This window comes from Rhinopithecus roxellana, chromosome 12, assembly GCF_007565055.1.
Source record: "Rhinopithecus roxellana isolate Shanxi Qingling chromosome 12, ASM756505v1, whole genome shotgun sequence".
In the NCBI taxonomy this organism is placed as follows: Eukaryota; Metazoa; Chordata; class Mammalia; order Primates; family Cercopithecidae; genus Rhinopithecus; species Rhinopithecus roxellana.
The window spans coordinates 15,181,780-15,202,049 of NC_044560.1; the positions used below are offsets into that span (position 1 = coordinate 15,181,780).

At 54.3% G+C, this 20,270-nt stretch overlaps 3 protein-coding genes across 3 annotated transcripts; 2 read left to right on the top strand and 1 right to left on the bottom strand.

The window, feature by feature from the left end:
• Positions 1–1,858: 1,858 nt before the first annotated feature.
• Positions 1,859–5,787, top strand: FAM110D (family with sequence similarity 110 member D). The gene is made up of 2 exons (XM_010355682.2): positions 1,859–1,982; positions 4,346–5,787. The coding sequence occupies exon 2, from the start codon at positions 4,426–4,428 to the stop codon at positions 5,242–5,244; it is 819 nt and encodes a 272-aa protein (XP_010353984.1). The 5' UTR covers positions 1,859–1,982; positions 4,346–4,425; the 3' UTR covers positions 5,245–5,787.
• A 1,209-nt stretch (positions 5,788–6,996) lies between these two features.
• Positions 6,997–11,691, bottom strand: C12H1orf232 (chromosome 12 C1orf232 homolog). The gene is made up of 4 exons (XM_030941687.1): positions 11,525–11,691; positions 8,868–8,951; positions 8,659–8,756; positions 6,997–7,276 (listed from the first exon to the last, which is right to left on the bottom strand). The coding sequence occupies exons 1-4, from the start codon at positions 11,606–11,608 to the stop codon at positions 6,997–6,999; spliced, it is 546 nt and encodes a 181-aa protein (XP_030797547.1). The 5' UTR covers positions 11,609–11,691.
• Positions 11,692–12,989: 1,298 nt separating this feature from the next.
• ZNF593 (zinc finger protein 593) lies at positions 12,990–13,984 on the top strand. Its single transcript, XM_010355681.2, has 3 exons — positions 12,990–13,297; positions 13,532–13,594; positions 13,689–13,984. The coding sequence occupies exons 1-3, from the start codon at positions 13,098–13,100 to the stop codon at positions 13,828–13,830; spliced, it is 405 nt and encodes a 134-aa protein (XP_010353983.1). The 5' UTR covers positions 12,990–13,097; the 3' UTR covers positions 13,831–13,984.
• Positions 13,985–20,270: the final 6,286 nt, after the last annotated feature.

A 20,270-nucleotide genomic window follows, 5' to 3' on the forward strand; every position in this document is an offset into this window, starting at 1 on the left:
ACTAATTTTTGTATTTTTAGTAGAGACAGGGTTTTGCCATATTGGCCAGGCTGGTCTCCAGCTCCTGTTCTCAAGTGACCGGCCTGCCTCTGCTTCCCGAAGTGCTGGGATTACAAGTGTGAGCCACTGTGTGTGGCCCGAAAGTGCGATTTCATCGAGTTGTTTTGAGGATTAAAGATGTTAATCCTTATGTGAAGTACTTAGAACAGCCCCTAACATATATTAATCTCTCAATAAAAGTTAGCTATTGGCCGGGCGCGGTGGCTCACACCTGTACTCCCAGCACTTTGGGAGGCCGAGGCGGGCAGATCGCAAGGTCAGAAGTTCAAGACCAGCCTGAGCAACATGGTGAAACCCCGTCTCTACTGAAAACATAAAAGTAGCCAGGCGTGGTGGCATTCGCCTATAATCTCAGCTACTCAGGAGGCTGAGGCAGGAGAATCGCTTGGACCCAGAAGGCGGAGGTTGCAGTGAGCCAAGATCACACCACTGCACTCTAGCCTGGGTGTCAGAGCGAGACTCTAACTATTATTCCTAATTCGGTGAGCTTGGATAAGTCATTTCTCCTCTCTGAGCCTCAGTCTCTTCAGCCATAAGTGTGAAAAATAATAAAACCTCCCCCAAAGATTGTCATGGGATTATGACAATGTAGCCGATGGCATTTTGTAAAGTGCTGTAACAACACAATATGGAACTATCACCAACAAAATCCCCAAAACAAAATCCCCCCTTTAGGGAATAAAAACCTCTTATCAGGAGATGGGCCTTGGGTTTTCAGACCCACCACTGACTTGACAGGCAGAGGGTACAGTTCCAAGCGTGGATTTGGAGCTGGGCTTTGGGCATCTCTCTCCCCACTCAGCTCCTGTTTCCTTACTCATTAAGTGGCGGGGCGGGGGGAGTCATTCCTGCTGGACCCCTGTCTAGGGTCCTTATTGGGGGGCCGTCAAAGGAGATCAGAGAGCACAGATGGGAATATGCTTTGCAAACATGAAAGAGGGCTAGAAAGGAGGAGGAGGGACTTGGGGAAGGTGGCCAGCCAAGAGGGGCAAGGATCCTTTGGCCTGGGCACTGGTCTTTGTCTGGGCTGGAGAGTTTAGTTTGCCTGCCGGGGAAAGGGGAGGAGCTCTCCTATGAGGTAGGGTTTCACCTTGAGACAAAATGTGTCAGAGAAGAAACTGATGGAAGAAACTCTAAGAGGCTCCAAGTGTAGGCAGAGAAGGAAGCGGGCTGAAGGACCTGGGCTTGGCCCTGGAATCAGCCCCTCATCACTGTCTTCCCAGGTAATCCCATCTGCCATAAGAGGACTTTGGGCAGAGGCAGCTCCAGTGGGCTCCAGGGTCACCTTCATGCCAAGACTTGCCGCCATAGGCTCACCTGCACATCTACAGCACCAATGCCCCTACCCTTAGGCTGCAGATTCCTGGCCTCACCCCTAGGGAAAGCAGGCTTGACACCATCCAGCACCCAGACCAGGACAGGTCTCAGCCTGCTACAGAGGGAAAAAAGCAAGTCGACTAGAACCCTGTTCTGCCTTCCCATTCAGACTGTCAGAGCATCTGCCACAGCCCAGGGAGGGGGCTGATCCCACATACGGAGCCCCCACCTCAGGCCTTTGGAGGAAGCCTAGGGATCAGGAGGCCTTGTTTGGAGTCCTGGTTCTGCCCAAGCTCACGGTGCTTCCACAGCCAATCACCTAACCCGGCAGGGACTGTTTGATCATCTGTAAAATAAAGGGAGCTGGACTTGGTTCACAGGTCTCCTCAGCGCAGAGACTGTGATCAGGAAAGAGTTAATGGAGGCCAGGATCTGCCTCAGGAAGGCGAGGGTTAATTTGGGGGGCGGGGGTTGGAGGCTCTCTGCTTTTCCTGTGGAGAGTGAGGTTTGGCTGCCACCAAAGTTACTTCTAGTCCCTGCTGTCCACTCCTGCCCTCAGTCTGGACCTGCACAAGGACCCCTGCAATTAGGCCTCCCATGCAGAGGTGAGTGTACCCTGAGCCCAGGGCTCTGGTAGGAAGGAACCCAGGGGCTTGAGGGCAGGGAGACTGGTACCAAACTAGTGAGCCTGAAAGATGGCCCATTCCCAGAGCAGAAGCCTTGGACAGAGTTGGGAACACAAGCTTCAGGACAGGGAGAAGGCAGGCAAAGGAATGGAGGGCCCGAGACCGCCTGCCAGGCTTCTAGGGCGGGATGTCTGAGGTCCAGCCTCCAGGCTAGCCCAGAAGGCAGGAAAGAGGCTGTGGATGACAGACTATTTTGGTCCTTGTGATTAGGGACTTTTTATAGTCTCCCTGCTCAGGGCTGGGGAGAAGAGGAGAGGACAGAGGGCACCCATGGGGTCAGACAAGCAGTGCCTTCCTGGGACTTTGGAATCCGACCCACTGCCCAGGAGACTCCCTGGGAGACTGGGAGGGGGACACTGCCAGACTCCCCTTAGTTCCCAGGCCTCAACTACCCATGGGCAGACTGACTACACACTAGGTGCTGGATGAAGGGGTGGGCTGGGCCTGGCAGGGTCCCTGTCCCAAGGCCTCTCACAGACCCCTTCCCCGCTTCCCTAGTTAATTCTGTTCCTTTGTTGTCCCCAGATCTAAGGTCCCTCAGCCTTCAGGACTCAGGGGGAGTAGGGGGAGATAGGGGTGGGGTTGGGTGTGCAGGGCCATGTGGGTGGCCCATTCTGTTACTGCCAAGAGAACTGTCAGCTCTTGATTTACAACCCCTCCTTGCCCCTTGCCCCAGCAGAAAGGAGGTGGAAAAGGGTCATGAGGTCTTAGAAAAGGGGACAAGGACCCTGAGGGCAAATTTCTGGGAGTGGGAGTGCAGGTTATTAGGAAGAATTAGTGGAAGGAACTTTTTGGTGAGGCAAGGGGCCCATCTCTAATGGAAATTGCTTGGTTTTATAGCAGCAGGAATACATGCAAAATATCAGTGAGTTTTTTTTTTTTTTTTCTTTTCTTTTCTTTTTCTTCTTTTTTTTTTTTTTGAGACGGAGTCTCGCTCTGTCGCCCAGGCTGGAGTGCAGTGGCGTGCAATCTTGGCTCACTGCAACCTCCACCTCCCAGGTTCAAGTGATTTTCCTGCCTCAGCTTCCCAAGTAGCTGGGATTACAGGTGCGCGCCACCACGACTGGCAAATTTTTGTATTTTCAGTAGAGACGGGGTTTCACCATGTTGGCTAGGCTGGTCTGGAACTCCTCACCTAAGGTGATCCACCCAGCTCGGCCTCCCAAAGTGCTGGGATTTCAGGCGTGAGCCATCGGCCCCGCCTCAGTAGGAAGTCGTGATAGGCAAGTGAGAGATCCAATCTGGGCCGGGCACGGTGTCTCAAGCCTGTAATCCCAGCACTTTGGGAGGCCGAGATGGGCGGATCACGAGGTCAGGAGATCGAGATTATCCTGGCTAACACGGTGAAACCCCGTCTCTACTAAAAAATACAAAAAACTAGCTGGGCGAGGTGGCGGGCGCCTGTAGTCCCAGCTACGCGGGAGGCTGAGGCAGGAGAATGGCGTACACCTGGGAGGCAGGGCTTGCAGTGAGCTAAGATCCGGCCACTGCACTCCAGCCTGGGTGAAAGAGCCAGACTCCATCTCAAAAAAAAAAAAAAAAAAAAAGAGATCCAATCTGAACTGCAAGGCAAGAAACCTGGGTTCCAGTCCTGACTCCTAACTCTTAATAGGACCTGAGCAAGCCCCCCTCCTCTCCAGGCCAATTTCCTCCTCATGAAATGGAAATGCAAAGGTTAAACAAGGTGATGTTTACAGTTTGGCATTCTGCGATCCCCTTGGCAGGGGCAGAGTAGCTGGCATACATAGCTGATAGGGCCTGGGGACCACCTCCCTCTCCTGCCCCGATGGCCCTGCTGGGCCTGGGCAGGGCAGTTGGCTGCAATTACTGGAGGTTCCTACCCTGTGGTTATATCCCTGACCTCGGGTGTTTGGGGGCGGGAAGGGTGGGCCCTGCTGGAGCCAGCCTGTGGCTGGGAGCCTCCTTGTCTTGGGCTCAAAGCTGCTGGGTTGGGAAGAGGTATTTTTTCCGGTTGAAGCCACTTTCGGGAATTGGGCCGGGTTTCCTTTTCCAAGTGTCCTGCTTGCTGAGGCCTGCTCGCATGGCCCTGTGGCCAGATTGGGGCACCTTCAAAGGGGCATATGTTTCTGAGTGGCCAGAGAGACCCTGCTCAGTGTCTCTGAAGGACAGGGAAAGGGGATGGCCTGAGCCTCTGCTCCCTGAACATGGCACCGGCTAACCTGGATGGGAGAGGGTGGCTGACTGATCTGTACTGAGGAATGCCGGCAGGGGAGGACCAGGGCATTTCCTCCCCTTCTCCTGACCTTCCTCTCTCCCTGCAGGTCTGTGAGAGCCCAAGTCAATTGCTCTTGGCCCCCTGGCTGGCTACTTATGGGGCACTGTCCTGAACACCTCCGCTAAGATGCTCCTGGCCCCTCCCTCCACCCCGTCCAGAGGACGGACCCCCAGCGCTGTGGAGAGGTTGGAAGCCGACAAAGCCAAGTATGTCAAGACGCACCAGGTGATAGCTAGGCGACAGGAGCCAGCCCTGCGTGGGAGTCCTGGGCCGCTCACGCCGCACCCCTGCAACGAGCTGGGGCCCCCTGCATCGCCCAGGACCCCCAGGCCGACCCGCCGGGGAAGTGGCAGGCGGCTGCCGAGGCCTGACTCCCTCATCTTCTACCGCCAGAAGCGGGACTGCAAGGCTTCGGTGAACAAAGAGAACGCCAAGGGCCAGGGGCTGGTGCGACGCCTCTTTCTGGGTGCCCCGCGGGACGCTGCCCCGAGCAGCCCGGCCTCCACAGAGCGACCTGCGTCTTCAGGAGGTTGGGCCGCGCCCCAGGATGCCCCGGAAGCGGCGGGAAAGCGGGCGCTGTGTCCCACGTGCTCACTGCCCCTGTCGGAGAAGGAGCGCTTCTTCAACTATTGCGGCCTGGAGCGCGCGCTGGTGGAGGTGCTGGGTGCAGAGCGCTTCTCCCCGCAGAGCTGGGGGGCCGACGCCAGCCTGCAGGCCGGAACTTCCCCGCCGCCCGGCTCCGGGGACGCCAGCGACTGGACATCCAGCGACAGGGGCGTGGACAGCCCGGACGGCGCGGGCGGCGGCGGCGGCGGCTCGGAGGCAGCCGGCTCGGCGCGGGACGGGCGCCCTCCGGTGTCGGTGGTGGAGCGCAATGCGCGCGTCATCCAGTGGCTGTACGGCTGCCAGCGCGCCCGCGGACCGCCGCGCGAGTCAGAGGTGTGACCGCCGCGGCTCCAGAGCCGACTTCCCAGGGAGTGCCGAGCGCGGGGCTAGCCCCGGGTACCGACAGGAATACCCCGCTTCTGGCGCGCTGGCTGCCTTTGCGTAAGCCCTTCCCTCTGGAACTCAGTTTCGCGTCTGAACCTTGGGGAAGTGGGACAAGTTGTTGCCGAAGGCCCTTCCCTGCGCCCGCGGCGAAGGGGGAGGGAGAGGCCTGGTGGTCCTTGTGGAGGCCCGGTCTGGGGAATCACGATTGGGGTGGGAGATGAGCAAACCTGCTGAATAAAGTTAAAACGTTATTTAAATGGGGAGCTGAGGAAGGAGGCAAACGGGTTTTCGTGGTTAAGCGCGTGGGTTTTGAAGTGTGTGCTCCCGGCTGACTGTGACACTGGGCAAGCACTTGACCTCCCTGGATGCAGCGGCACCCCTCGGTTATTAAGGAGGGAGGAGTAGGGGATACAAGTATTTCAAAATAGTTGTAATGCGCATGGCAAAGTATCCAGCATATAGAAAGTGCTCAATAAACGGTGACTGCTGTGACTTCTACCGAATGAGTACTGACACGGTTGTGATCTCCACTGGCCTCCAGGTCGATCCAAACTACAGCTGGGAGTAACGCGCTTTGGGAGTCCGAGGGGGTGTCTGCTCCAGAAATCTGGGCTCCACCAGTTCCTAAAAGGCCCCCATTCCCGGAGTTTTGCTGCCCTGGTTGTGGTCACTGGGTATGAAGGGCTGAGATGTGGAGGATCCAACCTTTCGGACACGAAAAGAAGGGAACCGGGCCAGGCGCCGTGGCTCACGCCTGTAATCCCAGCACTTTGGGAGGCCGAGGAGGGCGGATCACGAGGTCAGGAGTTGGAGACCAGCCCGGCCAACATGGTGAAACTCCCGTCTCCACTAAAAATACAAAAATTAGCTGAGCGTGGAGTGTGCGCCTGTAATCCCAGCTATTCCGGAGGCTGAGGCAGGAGAATCACTTGAATCCGGAGGCAGAGGTTGCAGTGACCCGAGATGGAGCCATTGCACTCCAGCCAGGGTGACAGGGGGAGACTCCGTCTCAAAAAATAAAAATAAGTAAAAATAAAAAAAGAAAAGAAGGGAACCTTTTCTGCCAGCCCGCAGGCTCCTGCCACTGCCTCCCTTTCCTGCAAGGACACACAAGATCGCCTATTTTCATCACAGGTTCCCACCTCCCAGCCTTCTTCGTTCATGCGCCTCCTTCCTCAGACTGGGTTGCCATTCCTTTTCTCTCTACTCTTCCTTCTCGGAGATAACGTATATTCTCCTCCAGGAAGCCTTCCTGAATGCCCCAGTCAGCCTCACCTGCTCTGAGCTCCCAAGTGCAGCCCTATTTTTGGGCCTCAATTTGTCACCTTTTGTGGGACCCGCTGGTAGTCTGGGTTCTCTAGTTAATCTTTGACCTTTTCCTAGTACAGGGACGGCGCACATAGTAGAGTCACAGGCACAGTTTGTTGAATTAAATGAGGCTGGAGAGGGCGATGGACGCAGTCCTCTGGAGCTCCCCAACTTCCTGGAAAGTTGTACCTTAAATAAAAAACCCATCCTGATATGCGGGCTGACTCTGGTCATTTTCGCCTTGTATGTTTGGTGAGCTCCAGTTGGACCCCGCCCGAGGTCGCCCCCGGCAAAAGCAGTCTTTCTGGATGTCTGGACAAAAGCACGCGGTCACACAGACTGTCGGGCCTGGGTTTTTATCAGGGGTGGGAGCAGCGGGCGCCAGGTTCAGCCAGCCCGCTAGTCGCCCTTGGGCGCGGCTTTCACCCTCATCTCGGCCAGTTTGTGAGTGAGGAAGCCCCACTTGAAGCTGGCCACCGGCTCGGCCTCCTGCGACTCGGGGCGCTCGGCGGCCTCGTCCGCGGGTTCGGGGTCCGGCTCCGGAGTGGGCTCGGTGCCACGCAGCATGGACGCCGCGGCCGCCTGCTGCTGCTGCCACCTGCTGGCGAACGCGTCCCAGAAGCCCGGACCGCGCGCCTCCGCCGCCGCCGCCTGCGAGGGGGGTCGCGCCGCCAGAGGGCTGCGGGAGAGGGCCGCGGTGAGGGAAGCGGTCGAGCGATCCCGGGGAGGAACATGGGACAGGAGGCTGGGCCGAGGGACAAGTTTAGTGGGGCCGGGGGAACCCGGGCGGAGTCAGGGGCAGTGGTGAGGAGCGGGGTCAGGTGACCAGTGGGGGACCGGGACGAGGAGGCGGGTCAGGGCCTGGAGGCAAGGGGAGGGCTCAGAGGCCCTGGAAAAGGGGGCTGGGGTGGGACAGGGTCAGGGGATTAGGCGAGGGGTGTGGGGGGAAGCGACCGGGATCAGGATCCCTGGTGAGAGAATGAGGTCAGGGGTTCCCGCGTGGCTCCAGGAGGGATGCTGGAGGCGTGCCCCAGGTCTGGGAAGCTGGAAGGATCCCTGGGAGAGCAGGTGGGAGCGGGAGGGGCTGTTCAGATCCCACCTGAGGGAAGCCCTGGGGAAAAGAGAGGGAGCCCGGACAGGGATCAGGTCCTGAGATTGAGGGAAAGGGGGACTAGGGGCACAGGAGAAAGGTGGAGCAACAGGAAGGCCTAGGTCAGAGCCTTAGGGGACAGCAGGGGACTCAAGAGAGGTGGGAAGATGTTGGGGGGAAGGGCAGTCACAGAGAGGTGATGAAGCTTGAAGTGGAAGCCTCGAGTCCAGGAAGTTTCTTAAGGAACCGGGGGTGAGGGTGGGGAAAAGAATGGAAACCTGGGGGCAGGAGAGGCTGCTGGGTCATGGGGACCCTAGGAGAAAAGAACAGGGTCAGTGGTGAGAGGGGGATGTGACCAGGATGGAGAAAAGGCAGAAATGGAAAATGTGCCAGAGATAGAGCCAGGAGGGAGACTGAGGTCCCGGGTCCCACCCGCTAATCTTCGGCATCAAAGACCTTCTAAGACAGTGATTCCCAAAGCAGCATGCTGCAGGGCCCTGGTGGAGCTTGCTGAAAACATGGCTAGATCTCTAAGACTCTGCCACACCAGCGAAATCGGAGTCTCTGAAGGAGGGTCCAGGAATATGTTTGTGACACGCTTCCTTGGAGGGTGACGGTTTAGACAATACTTGGGAACCTTGGAGCTGGATCACCTATTGCAAACACCTAAAGGTATTCTCCATTCTTGGATTTTAGAGAGATGGCCCCTCCCAAGCGGATGGGTCCAGAGAGCCCATAAAATACCTTCTAGCACCTCAATCCCAACAGCTGGTCAATTCCTCCAGAGATTTACCCTAATCTCCCAGATAGGCTGATTTGGCCTGTTTCCTGCTGAGAGAAACAAACAGCCTGGGACTGCCCCTCCTCCAGCCCTCAGTGGTTAGAAAGACAAACAAACCAGAAGGAAAGGACCAGGCAGAAGGGGGACCTCAGGCCCCTTCCAGAACCACCACAAACACATACACACATACTGGTCAGCGCAAGGCTCTGATGGTAGCAGCTTATCTTCATCTTCTTTGTTAAACAGAGATGACATTGTCAGCCAGCCTTTCACCCCGAACCCCTGAATCTGGAAAAGGGGTTGGGAGTCAGGGAAGGGGCCCAGCACAACCTCCCAGGACTCCACAGAAGCCTCTGCCAGGCTGCCCAGGGTTGGGGTGGAAGAAGGGAGAAGACTCACCCGGCGGGCCAGCTGTGACATGGGATTGAAGGTCTCCTCGGTTGGTTCTGCTGTCTCAGACTCCACTAATGCTGGGTTCTCCCTCTGGGACACAAGACCCCCACACTGCATGAGAGAGGCCGCAGAGGAGTGGGATCTCCCTCCTCCACTGCTGGCCTAGTACACACAGACCAGGCACCCCAAATCCTACAGAACTAAACACACTTATACACTCCACAGATCCACAAGGGCAAATGGGAATGCATACAGATATACCTGCAGAGTAAATCCCTGCAGACAACATTTTTCCTCGTGTGTGTGTGTGTGTTTGTGTGTGTGTGTCAGAGTCTTGCTCTGTTGCCCAGGCCAGAGTGCCGTGGGGTGCAGTGGCACGATCTCAGCTCACTGCAACCCCTGCCTTCCGGGTTCAAGTGATTCTTCTGCCTCAGCCTCCTGAGTATCTGGGATTACAGGCACCTGCCACCACTCTGCTACTTTTTGTATTTTTAATAGAGATGGGGTTTTGCCATGTTGGCCAGGCTGATCTTGAACTCCTGGCCTCAAGTGATCTGCCCATCTCGGCCTCCCAAAGTGCTGGGATTACAGGTGTGAGCCACTGGCCCGAGCTGCAGACACCCTTGAGCACACATACCTGCCCACCACAGACACATCCATATACACTCAAAAGCATGTGGATGGCCGGGCGCGGTGGCTCACGCCTGTAATCCCAGCACTTTGGGAGGCCGAGGTGGGCGGATCACGAGGTCAGGAGATCGAGACCATCCTGGCTAACACAGTGAAACCCCATCTCTACTAAAAATACAAAAAAATTAGCTGGGCGTAGCGGCGGGCGCCTGTAGTCCCAGCTACTCGGGAGGCTGAGGCAGGAGAATGGCGTGAACCCGGGAGGCAGAGCTTGCAGTGAGCCGAGATCGCGCCACTGCAACACCTGTACATGAGCATGCCCCACATGGCTACAGCTCTTCATCTGTACATAGATGTACGTGTTGTGAAGTACCTATACAAGGACACACACAGTTATACCATTCACACCTGTGCACTTATACAACCACAGAAAGCTGTACGGAGGCCCATCCGCAACACACAAAACCTCTCCACCCAACCACAGACACCAAAACACATACACCATACAAACATAACACCTACAAATGTCTACACAGAGGCATGCAGGCATAGACTGCTGCCCAAAATGTTCACACCTACACATACACCTTCACTGGGGATTCCACACAGACACTGATCACACCAGTCACCCACCGACATTTCTGCACAAGCCCAGCCTTAGACACCAACCTCTCCAGACATTCAAGCATTCAAACCATTCTCCGACCCTCTCAACCAATTCCTGCCTCTGCCACGCTTCGTGTGATTGTGTGACTGCCACTTATCACAGCCTCCAGACATAAGACTGTCCCTGGTTTCAGAAACTTTGCTGTTGTCATTGTTGTTTTGAGACAAAGTCTCACCTGTCGCACAGGCTGTAGTGCAGTGGAGCCTTGACTTTCCTGGGCTCAAGCGATCCACCCACCTCAGCCTCCTGAGTAGCTGGGACTACAGGTGTGGTGCCACCGTGCCTGTCTAATTTTTGTATTTGTTTGTTGAGATAGGGTTTCACTATGTCACCCAGCCTGTTCTCAAAATCCTGGGCTCAAGTGATCCTCCTGCTTCAGCCCCTGAGTAGATGGGATTACAGGTGCCCGCCACCATGCCTGGCTAATTTTTGTATTTTTAGTAGAGGCAGGGTTTCGCCATGTTAGCCAGGCTGCTCTCTAACTCCTGACCTCAGGTGATCCACCCTCTGTGACCTCCCAAAGTGCTAGTATTACAAGCAGGAGCCACTGCACCCAGCCTGTTTTTTTTTTTTTTTGAGACAGAGTCTTGTCCCGTCACCCAGGCTGGAGTGCAATGGTGCAATCTCAGCTCATTGCAACCTCCGCCTCCCAGGCTCAAGCAATTCTCCTGCCTCAGCCTCCCAAGTAGCTGGGATTACAGGCGCACACTGCCATGTCTGCCTACTTTTCTTTTTGTATTTTAGTAGAGACTGGGTTTCACTGTGTTGCCCAGGCTGCTCTTGAACTCCTGAGCTCAGGCATTTCACCCGCCTTGGCCTCCCAAAGTGCTAGGATTACAGGCATGAGACACCGTGCCCAGCTCAGCCTGTTTTTTTTTTTTTTTTGTTTTTTTTTTTGTTTGTTTGTTTGTTTTAATGTCAGAACAACACATGGTCTAAGTATGGCTTTGATCTGATGCTGCTACAGTGACCTTTCTAGTATAGGCGCCACTCCCCTACCTCTAGTAACAGGGGGCTCACTATATCACTTCTAATTCTACTCCCATTAGAAAGTTGTGTCCAGCTAAGTGTGCCCATGTGCCTACTGCCCACTGGTCCTAGAAGAATCTCTTCCATGTGGCAGCCTCGAGATCTTTGGAGACAGTGGCCACTCCTCCCATGGTCCCTAAGTCTTTTCTTCTTCCTCAGTTTTCTTGAATGTCCTGGCTTTCTGATGCTGCACCATGCTCTTTACCATTCCTGAATGTGCTGGTCTGCACAAATGTGGCCCCCCCACCTCCAAGCCTATCCTGTGCCCCACTTCATACTGCTCATTCCTGCTGCCCCTCTGCATATGCTCCACCCAGCATGCATGGATGATACCCACCTCCTCTGCCAGGTCTTCCTCAGATTCCCCACTCAGGGTCTGTAGCACTTTGGACTTGTAGGTTTTCCAGAAGGCCTGGTTCATGGCTGCAGGGGGAAGGGGTCTGGCACCCAAGCACAGGAAGGTGGTGGCTCAGTGGATACCAGTGAGTCTGGCTCCAGGAACTTGGTGAGGCCAAGAGCCTGTCCGAGGGATCCAGTGACTTCATTAAAGATGCACCAGCCTCCCCAGCTGGCACAGTGCCCAGGAGGTGAACCTGATCCAAATGAGTCAGGGGGGTGGGGGATGGAACAGGCTTCTGCCACCTTAGCCCCTTGTCTTGACCCATATTGGCCAAGAATAACGAAGATATCTGTCTCTAGAGAGGCTTTCTTCCTGGGCCGAGGAGTACTTGAGGTTGTTCATCTCTTAGCATGGCTCCAGGAAAATCTTCCATTCATAAAATCCTGAGGTCTGGGACCCACACTAGAGCTCCTGTGACTGTAGTCATACCAGTTGTGTCCTCAGCAGGGCTCCACCTCTTGTCCCTACTCAGCCTCAGTGAACTGGAGGAGGAAGGTCCCCAGTCCCCCAGTGGGCACCTTGGGCTTACATTTCACTCCTTTGTCTGGGTTGGAAACTGATTCCTCTCCCCAGGGATACACGTGCCTGTCTCCTTGTTTCCTGGCAACAGATTCCAAAGAGCTGGAGCCCCTGAATTATTGCTAAGCTCCTCTGGCCCCTTCCAGCTGAGTTGGCTCTGGCCAGCCTGGGAGGCACCAGGATTCTGTGAACGAGGAAAGGCCCTCTAGGCTTCTGCCCACTCTGAGCATGCAAATACCTAGGCCTTTGCTGCCAGCCCACCTCTGGGAGCCCAGGGCTTAGAGAAAGGAGGCAAAGATGGAGAGGTCCTTCTATCAGTACTTGTGAGAGTAACTGAGCCCTCAGGAGTCTGAATGCCTGAGGACTGCAATCTCTGGGGAGGAACACCCTTCACGGATTTGGCTGGGGGCAGAGAGAGGATGGTGATTCAAGGGAATAAGAGGAGCCGGGAGAAGTGAGGGCTTTTTCAGAGACTGGAGATATCTCGGGAAGCCCGGTGGGGCTGGGATTCCAAACTTATTCACTCTCAGTCATTTACTAATTTATTCATGACACAGACATTTATCAGTGCTTTCCAGAGATACAGCATCCCACCCCCACCGCGGAGTCCAAGGTCTGGGAAACAGGAAGGGACGACAGGGGCAGAGGTTGGCACTGATACTGGTTGGGCCAGGCCAGGGAGAGCAGGGCAGCAAGACGGCCCCGAAACCCCTAAGCGCACGCACCACCCCGGCTTCCCCAGCTAGGGCCCGTGTGGCCAGGCCCTTCAGTGGTCACACTTTTGGGGACCCGTCCTGAGCTCGGTCACTGACGTCGACGGCCGCCTGGCGGCGCTCGAGCCGCTGGCCGAGAGTGACGTCATCAGAGGCGGTCCGGCCGAGCCTGCCTTGCCCCGCTGCGTGGCCTGACGTAGCTGATCGGCCCGGAAGCGCTCACACGTGTGCTCCCTGCCCTCCTCCTGGCCCCTCGGCCGGCCGGGCTGTTTCTGGCCATGGGTCGCTCCCGCCGGACAGGCGCGCACCGAGCGCACTCTCTAGCCCGGCAGATGAAGGCGAAGCGGCGGCGGCCGGACCTGGATGAGATTCACCGCGAGCTGCGGCCTCTGGGACCCGCACGGCCCCAGCCCGACCCAGACGCCGAGCCCGACCCCGACCTGCCAGGGGGCGGCCTGCACCGCTGTCTGGCCTGCGCGTGAGTCCCGGACGAGCCCGGCCTGGGGCGGAGGAGGGTCCGCGGTACCGGCCGGGAGATGTGAAGTTCAAGCCCCAGGCCGTGCGCAGTCTTCTCTCTTGGGACCCGTGGGTTCGCCCGCCTCCCGTTTTTCAGACCCTGATCCTGGCGTCAGGGACAAGCTAGGGCTAGGGAGATAGGTGTACTTGGGAGACTATCACTTCTTCACTCTCCTTCTCACTTCCATCCCTACAGGAAGTACTTCATCGATTCCGCCAATCTGAAGACCCACTTCCGATCCAAAGACCACAAGAAAAGGTATGAAGGGGTAAGGAGAGGATTGATGGATGGGTACTCAGCAGATAGGGCTTTCACCTGGTCAGCTCCCAACTCCTGTTTTTCTTTCTCCCAGGCTGAAGCAGCTGAGCGTCGAGCCCTACAGTCAGGAAGAGGCGGAGAGGGCAGCGGGTATGGGATCCTATGTGCCCCCCAGACGGCTAGCAGTGCCCACAGAAGTGTCCACTGAGGTCCCTGAGATGGACACCTCTACCTGACATGGCCTGAAGATGCAGGGCAGAGGAGTTGCCTATGGACAGTGACGCAAGGACTAGGCTGGGAGGGAGCTGCCAACCCCTTTGGCTCTGGGTTTGGGGAACGGAGGGCCTCTTCTGGGTGCCCTGCCCCCAATAAAGGAACTGGACAAAGAGAGCTTGCCTCCAACTCTAACTTCCAGGTCGCTGGAAGGGCTTCTCTAGTACTTTCTGTGCACCAGGCCTAGGGTGTCTATCTTGGTCTATCTTTGGAGCCCACATCCCTGCCTTCCCTCTGAGGTCCTAGCATCTGAACTCTGGAGCACCCAGATGGAGACCTGATGTAGTGTGGGGTGGCGGGAGTGGGATCAGATTATTCTGTCCTGCTTCCGACAGAGACTGATCCCCAGAAAAGGCTTCTGAGATTGCAGTCCCCTCCCGAGTCACCTACCCCCAGCGTCCAGGTGAGAGTCTCTCTTCTTCATTATGGGGCCCGTGGCACCCGCCGCTGCCCCACCATCTTCCAGACGGCATAGCAGGAGCCACCCAGCCCGAGGACAGCTAGCACCGTAGCCACAACTCCCGCCAGCAGACTGCGGGGCTCTGCCTTCAGCTCACCAGCTACCTGCATCTGGAGGTGCACAGAGGGTGTGCCTCAGGGGTCAGTTGAGACTGCCAGGAAGGTGGGGAGTGGGAAGGGGCTGAGTAGGTATAGCTAGGGGAAGGAGACAAGGACGCTGGTACTGCCCCAGGGAGATTCCACCCCAATCCCTTTCGCCTCACTGCCCATCTGGGCCTGCCTGCTCAGGCGGCAGGGAACGTGACAGCCTGGCTGTTGGGGGTGTCAACCCAGCTATGGTAGGGGGAGGAAGGGGTCCGTCGTGCCAGAAACCATTGATCAGGGGTACTTACCTGTAGCACCCGGAAGTAACCAGGGGTCAGGCGTCGAAATCGCATGGTGGGCGGCACTGGTCTCCCTGGCGGCCTGTAGGGTGGGAGCGGACATGAAGACCAGTGGTCTTTATGATACCAAGAAGCGGAAACTAAGGTAGAGGGGTCTCTGACCTTCTACATACGCAAGACCCAAGCCCTCAGAGGATGCTCACCCGCGCCTGCCTGCCAAGGTCTGGCAGGGGGCGGAGCAACTGGACCTTTAAATCTGGTCCCTTCCCCCACTGCCTACCATCCTGCCAGCCTTAGGAGCAGCTGTCAAAAGAGATCAGCATCAGGCTTGAGCGGCACCTCCCCCACTGTCCAAGGAGGCGGGTCTGGGTAGGCAGAATAGGCCTTGGCTGGCAGTGCTCAGGAGTCCCAGGCCTGGACCAGGTACTGGGCGGGCCTCCCTCAGCCCCTGGTCCGAGCCCCATCCCTACTTCAGATGATTGGATGCCAGCATTATGGAAGGAAGGGGAGGGTGCCTTTTCCATTTGATTTCTGTGAAATCAACCACCCCTGCCTTGAGGGATGGCACATTTAACCCATTTCTTTCTTTTTTTTTCAAAGACAGAGTCTCACTGTCACCCAGGCCTGAGTGCAGTGGCATGATCTCAGCTCACTGCAACCTCTGCCACCCAGATTCAAGCGATTCTCCTGCCTCAGCCTCTCGAGTAGCTGAGATTACAGGCACCTGCCACTGCGCCCGGCTAATTTTTGTATTTGTAGTAGAGACGGGGTTTCACCATATTGGTCAGGCTGGTCTTGAACTCCTGACCTCATGATCCACCCACCTCGGCCTTCCAAAGTGCTGGGATTACAGGCGTGAGCCACTGCGCCCAGCCAGTTTAACCCATTTCTTCAAGACAAAGTTTCTTCAGGGACTTCCCTGCCCTCAGCTTGAAACAGTGATAAAAGCATATCTGCATATACCAATTAAGAAAGCTGCCCGTGACACGTTAAAAATAGTAGTCATTGTTCTAAGCACTTAACTTGTATTTCATTTGGTATCCATTATCTCTTAAATGAAAAAGTATGGTTGGGCAGCACTTTGGGAGGCTGAGGCAGGCAGATTGCTTGAGTCCAGGAGTTCGAGACCAGCCTGGGCAAAGGTGAAACCTCATCTCTACCAAAAAAAAACCCAATAATTTAGCCAGGCATGGTGGTGCATGCCTGTAGTCCCAGCTACTCAGGAGGCTGAGGTAGGAGGATCACTTGAGCCCAGGAGGCGGAGGCTGCAATGAGCTGAGGTCGCACCATTGCACTCCAGCCTGGGTGACAGCCAGACCCTGTCTCCAATAAAAAAAAAGAAAAGAAAAGAAAAAGTACAATTTGCAGAATAGTATGTAGACTATCTGCAGATATAGCAAATAGAAGAATATCCCAAATTTAGCAGTGGCTCCCACTGGGGAACATGATAGAGATACACTGGGCAAAGGGCACATCCTGCTTTCACTTAACCTATTACCTTTGAAATGTATACAGCAAATATGTAGAACTTTATATTCATAAAGCTCTTTAAAATAGGCCGGGCATGGTGGCTTACGCCTGTAATCCCAGGGAGCCAAGCGTGGGAGGCCGAGGTAGGTGGATTACTTGAGGTCAGGAGTTTGAGACCAGCCTGGCCAACGTGGCAAAACCCTGTCTCTACTAAAAATACAAAAATTAGCTGGGTGTGGTGGCACACACCTGTAATCCAAGCTACTCGGGAGATTGAGGTATGAGAATCACTTGAACCTGGGAGGGAGAGGTTGCAGTGAGCCAAGACTGCACCACTGTGCTCCAGCCTGGGCAGCAGAGCAAGACTCTCTCAAAAAACAAAACAAAACCCTTTAAAATAGAAGCTGCCGGCCAGGCGTGGTAGTTTATGCCTGTAATCCCAGCACTTTGAGAGGCCGAGGCAAGTGGATCACTTGAGGTCAGGAGTTTGAGACCAGTCTGGCCAACATGGTGAAACCCCATCTCTACTAAAAATACAAAATTAGCCGGGTGTGGGGGCGCACGCCTGTAATCCCAGCTACTTGGGAGGCTGAGGCAGGAGAATAGCTTGAACCTGGGAGGTGGAGGTTGCGCTGAGCCAAGATCACGCCATTGCACTCCAGTCAGGGCAACAAGAGCAAAACTCCATCTCAGAAGAATAAATAAAAATAAATAGACGTTGCCACTTATTGTGTCCCTAACTGCCTAGCCCCGGCAGATGCTGGAAGCATAGAATAAAGGCGCCGTGGTTCAGGGAGGAAAGGGGCTGGTTCTCACCTCTGGTGGCAGCTCAGGAAAGATATTTGATGAAATCAAGATCTGTCTACCGAACACTGTGATAAAGGCTCTATTAGAATTTACTGGACTTTGTTAGAGTGCCATAGGGAGGCTGCTGCATGAAGAGGCAAAAATGTTAAAGGAGGATGCAGCACGGAGTGTTCAAGGGACACAGATCCGAGGCAAAACACAGGCAGGAGACAGGCATTTTGCAAATTTGAAGCCAACTGGCTCATCAAATGAAAGAGGCTGTGAATACCAAGTGTGAACGTGGGATGGCATCACCAGAGCTGGCCAAGTTCAGAGAAGCTGAAAATCTCAATTTGTATGTGACATTATTAAATAATGACAACACACATACACTACATGGGCCAACCATGGGCAAAATTCAGACTTTGGGTCTCTAGGTTACAGGTAAGGTCGTGACAGGATTTGACGACTGGGGGTGCTGGAGAAATTCTGAAGTAGGTGACAACAGTTGGCTCCTCCCCACAGAATTAAAGCAATAATAACTCATATCTACCCCATGATACAGATTTCAAAGTACTTAATGTCATCACAGTGCTAAGGCCTAGGTATCTACCCCGTCTGGAGAGGAAGAAACAAATTCAGAGAGCTGTAGAAGTTGGGCTGAGTCACATAGCAGTTGAGTGTGGAACTGATTTTATCTGATTTTTTTTTTTTTTTTTTTGAGACAGTTTTGCTCTTGTTGCCCAGGTTGGAGGGCAATGGCACAATCTCGACTCACTGCAACCTCTGCCTGCGGGTTCAAGCAATTCTCCTGACTCAGCCTTCCAAGTTGCTGGGATTATAGGTACCCGCCACCACGCCTGGCTAATTTTTTGGATTTTTAGTAGAGACAGGGTTTCGCCATGTTGGCCAGGCTGGTCTCGAACTCCTGACCTCAGATGATCCACCCGCCTTGGTCTCCCAAAGTGCTGGGATTACAGGCGTGAGCTACCGTGTCCGGCCTTTTTTTTTTCTCCTTTTGAGATGGAGTTTCACTTTTGTTGCCCAGGCTGGAGTGCAATGATGCGATCTCGGCTCACCGCTACCTCTACCTCCCGGGTTCAAGCGATTCTCCTGCCTCAGCTCCCAAGTACCTGGGATTACAGGCATTCACCACCACGCCTGGCTAATTTTGTATTTTTAGTAGAGATGGGGTTTTTCCATGTTGGTCAGGCTGAGTCTCGAGCTCCTGACCTCAGGTGATCCACCCGCATCAGTCTCCCGAAGTGCTGGGATTACAGGCCTGAGCCACCACGCCCGACTGATTTTATCTGATTCTAAAGTCCTGGTAGTCCCCTGACCTGAGATGATGATGATGAAAATGAACATTTACTATGTGTCAGATATTTTTCTAAGATGAAAGCTCTTACTCTGGGGTCCAGAATTCAGGGGATCCATAAACTTGGATGGGAAAAATTATATTTTTATTTTTGCTAACCTCTAACCAAACATGATTTCCTTCTATATGGATTGAATTAGTAGTATCTTTGGCTTAGTCACCAATAGAAATCACAGACATTTTGGCCGGGTGTGGTGGCTCATGCCTGTAATCCCAGCACTTTGGGAGGCCGAGGCAGGTGGATCACGAGGTCAGGAGATCGAGACCATCCTGGCCAACACGGTGAAACCCCGTGTCTACTAAAAATACAAAAAACTTAGCCAGGCATGGTGGCAGGTGCCTGTAGTCCCAGCTACTCGGGAGGCTGAGGCAGGAGAATGGCGTGAACCCGGGAGGCAGAGCTTGCAGTGAGCCGAGACTGCGCCACTGCACTCCAGCCTGGGCAACACAGCGAGACTCCTTCTCACCAAAAAAAAGAAATCACAGACATTTTCATGTCAAATTGTAGTTATTGCAAGTATCTCAAAATATTTATGCTCGAATGATTTCAAAATCACAGTGGTTGTTAAACCACCACTAAATTGTTCATGAGCACCTTCTGTTTCAGATGCTCCTGTGATGTAGCCGCCATTAACTGGGCACCTCCAGGCCTAGCAGTGGTTCAGTGACCAAAGGGTGAATCTGCCTGTTCTCAGTAGAGCTTCTCTACTCTTCTGCATTCCCTGTCTTTAGTTGTTTGCTGATCAATATGTAAGAGGAGGGGAGTCAAAGACCACTACACAGTTTAATGTTCTTATTCAAGCTGGTCGACAACACACTGAGGTCATTAAAAAAGGAAAATTTAACTTTTGGCCAGTCTTGTTAATGTTAGTAAACCTATAATATCATAAATTTCTGGTTTTATTTTTTTGAGATGGGGTCCTGCTATGTTGCCCAGGTGGCTTTGAACTCTGGGCTTGAGTGATACTCCCCCCGCTCAACCTCTCAACCTCTCGAGTAGCTAGGACTACAGTTGTGTGCTAGCGCTCCCCAGCTCCAAATTTGTTTTTTGTTTTTTGTGGGTTTTTTTTTTTTTGAGATGGAGTCTCGCTCTGTCACCAGGCTGGGGTGCAGTGGCATGATCTCAGCTTACTGCAACCTCCGCCTCCTGGGTTCAAGCGACTTTCCTGCCTCAGCCTCCTGAGTAGCTGTGACTACAGGCATGCACCACCACACCCAGCTAATTTTTGTATTTTTAGTAGAGATGGGGTTTCACCATGTTGGGCAGGCCGGTTTCCATCTCTTGACCTCGTGATCCACCCGCCTTGGCCTCCCAAAGTGCTAGGATTGCAGGCGCGAGCCACCACGCCTGGCTAAATTTGTTTTTAAATATAGTTTTGATAATTGTTCTCATTGTAATCCTAAGCATTTTGTTTTGTGCATTTGTTTATTCATTTATTTATAATATAGAGTTTTGCTCTGTGGTCCAGGCTGGAGTGCAGTGGCACGATCTTGGCTCACTGGAACCTCCACCTCCTGGGTTCAAGCGATTCTCCTGCCTCAGCCTCCTGAAGAGCTGGGATTGTAGGCACCCACTATGCCCAACTAATTTTTTGTATTTTTAGTAGAGATGGGGTTTCACCATGTTGGCCAGGCTGGTCTTGAACTCCTGACCTCAATTGATCCGTCCACCTTGGCTTCCCAAAGTGCTGGGATTATAGGCATGAGCCACCATGCCTGGCCTGTTTTATGCCTTTATAAGCAGCTATTCTGAGAAAGCGTTCACAGGCCTCACCAGATGCTAGAGTCCATACTGCAAAATCAAAGGGAGGCTAAACACCCCAGTTCTAAAATGTTTTCAAGCTATTCAGATACTGTGCACACCTGCCCTTTGAAGTAAGGTCTATTATATCTCCTTTACAGACCCAGAAACTGAGGCGCAGAAGTT

Excerpts from the sequence above, each read along its gene's own strand:
- FAM110D (XM_010355682.2), top strand. The coding sequence starts at position 4,426 with ATGCTCCTGGCCCCTCCCTCCACCCCGTCCAGAGGACGGACCCCCAGC.
- C12H1orf232 (XM_030941687.1), bottom strand. The coding sequence starts at position 11,608 with ATGAACCAGGCCTTCTGGAAAACCTACAAGTCCAAAGTGCTACAGACC. Across the intron at positions 8,952-11,524 it reads AGGAAGACCTGGCAGAGGAG|AGGGAGAACCCAGCATTAGT; the intron begins GTGGGTATCATC and ends CTTGTGTCCCAG. Across the intron at positions 8,757-8,867 it reads TGTCACAGCTGGCCCGCCGG|ATTCAGGGGTTCGGGGTGAA; the intron begins GTGAGTCTTCTC and ends CCCCTTTTCCAG.
- ZNF593 (XM_010355681.2), top strand. The coding sequence starts at position 13,098 with ATGGGTCGCTCCCGCCGGACAGGCGCGCACCGAGCGCACTCTCTAGCC. Across the intron at positions 13,298-13,531 it reads CACCGCTGTCTGGCCTGCGC|GAAGTACTTCATCGATTCCG; the intron begins GTGAGTCCCGGA and ends CCATCCCTACAG. Across the intron at positions 13,595-13,688 it reads TCCAAAGACCACAAGAAAAG|GCTGAAGCAGCTGAGCGTCG; the intron begins GTATGAAGGGGT and ends TCTTTCTCCCAG.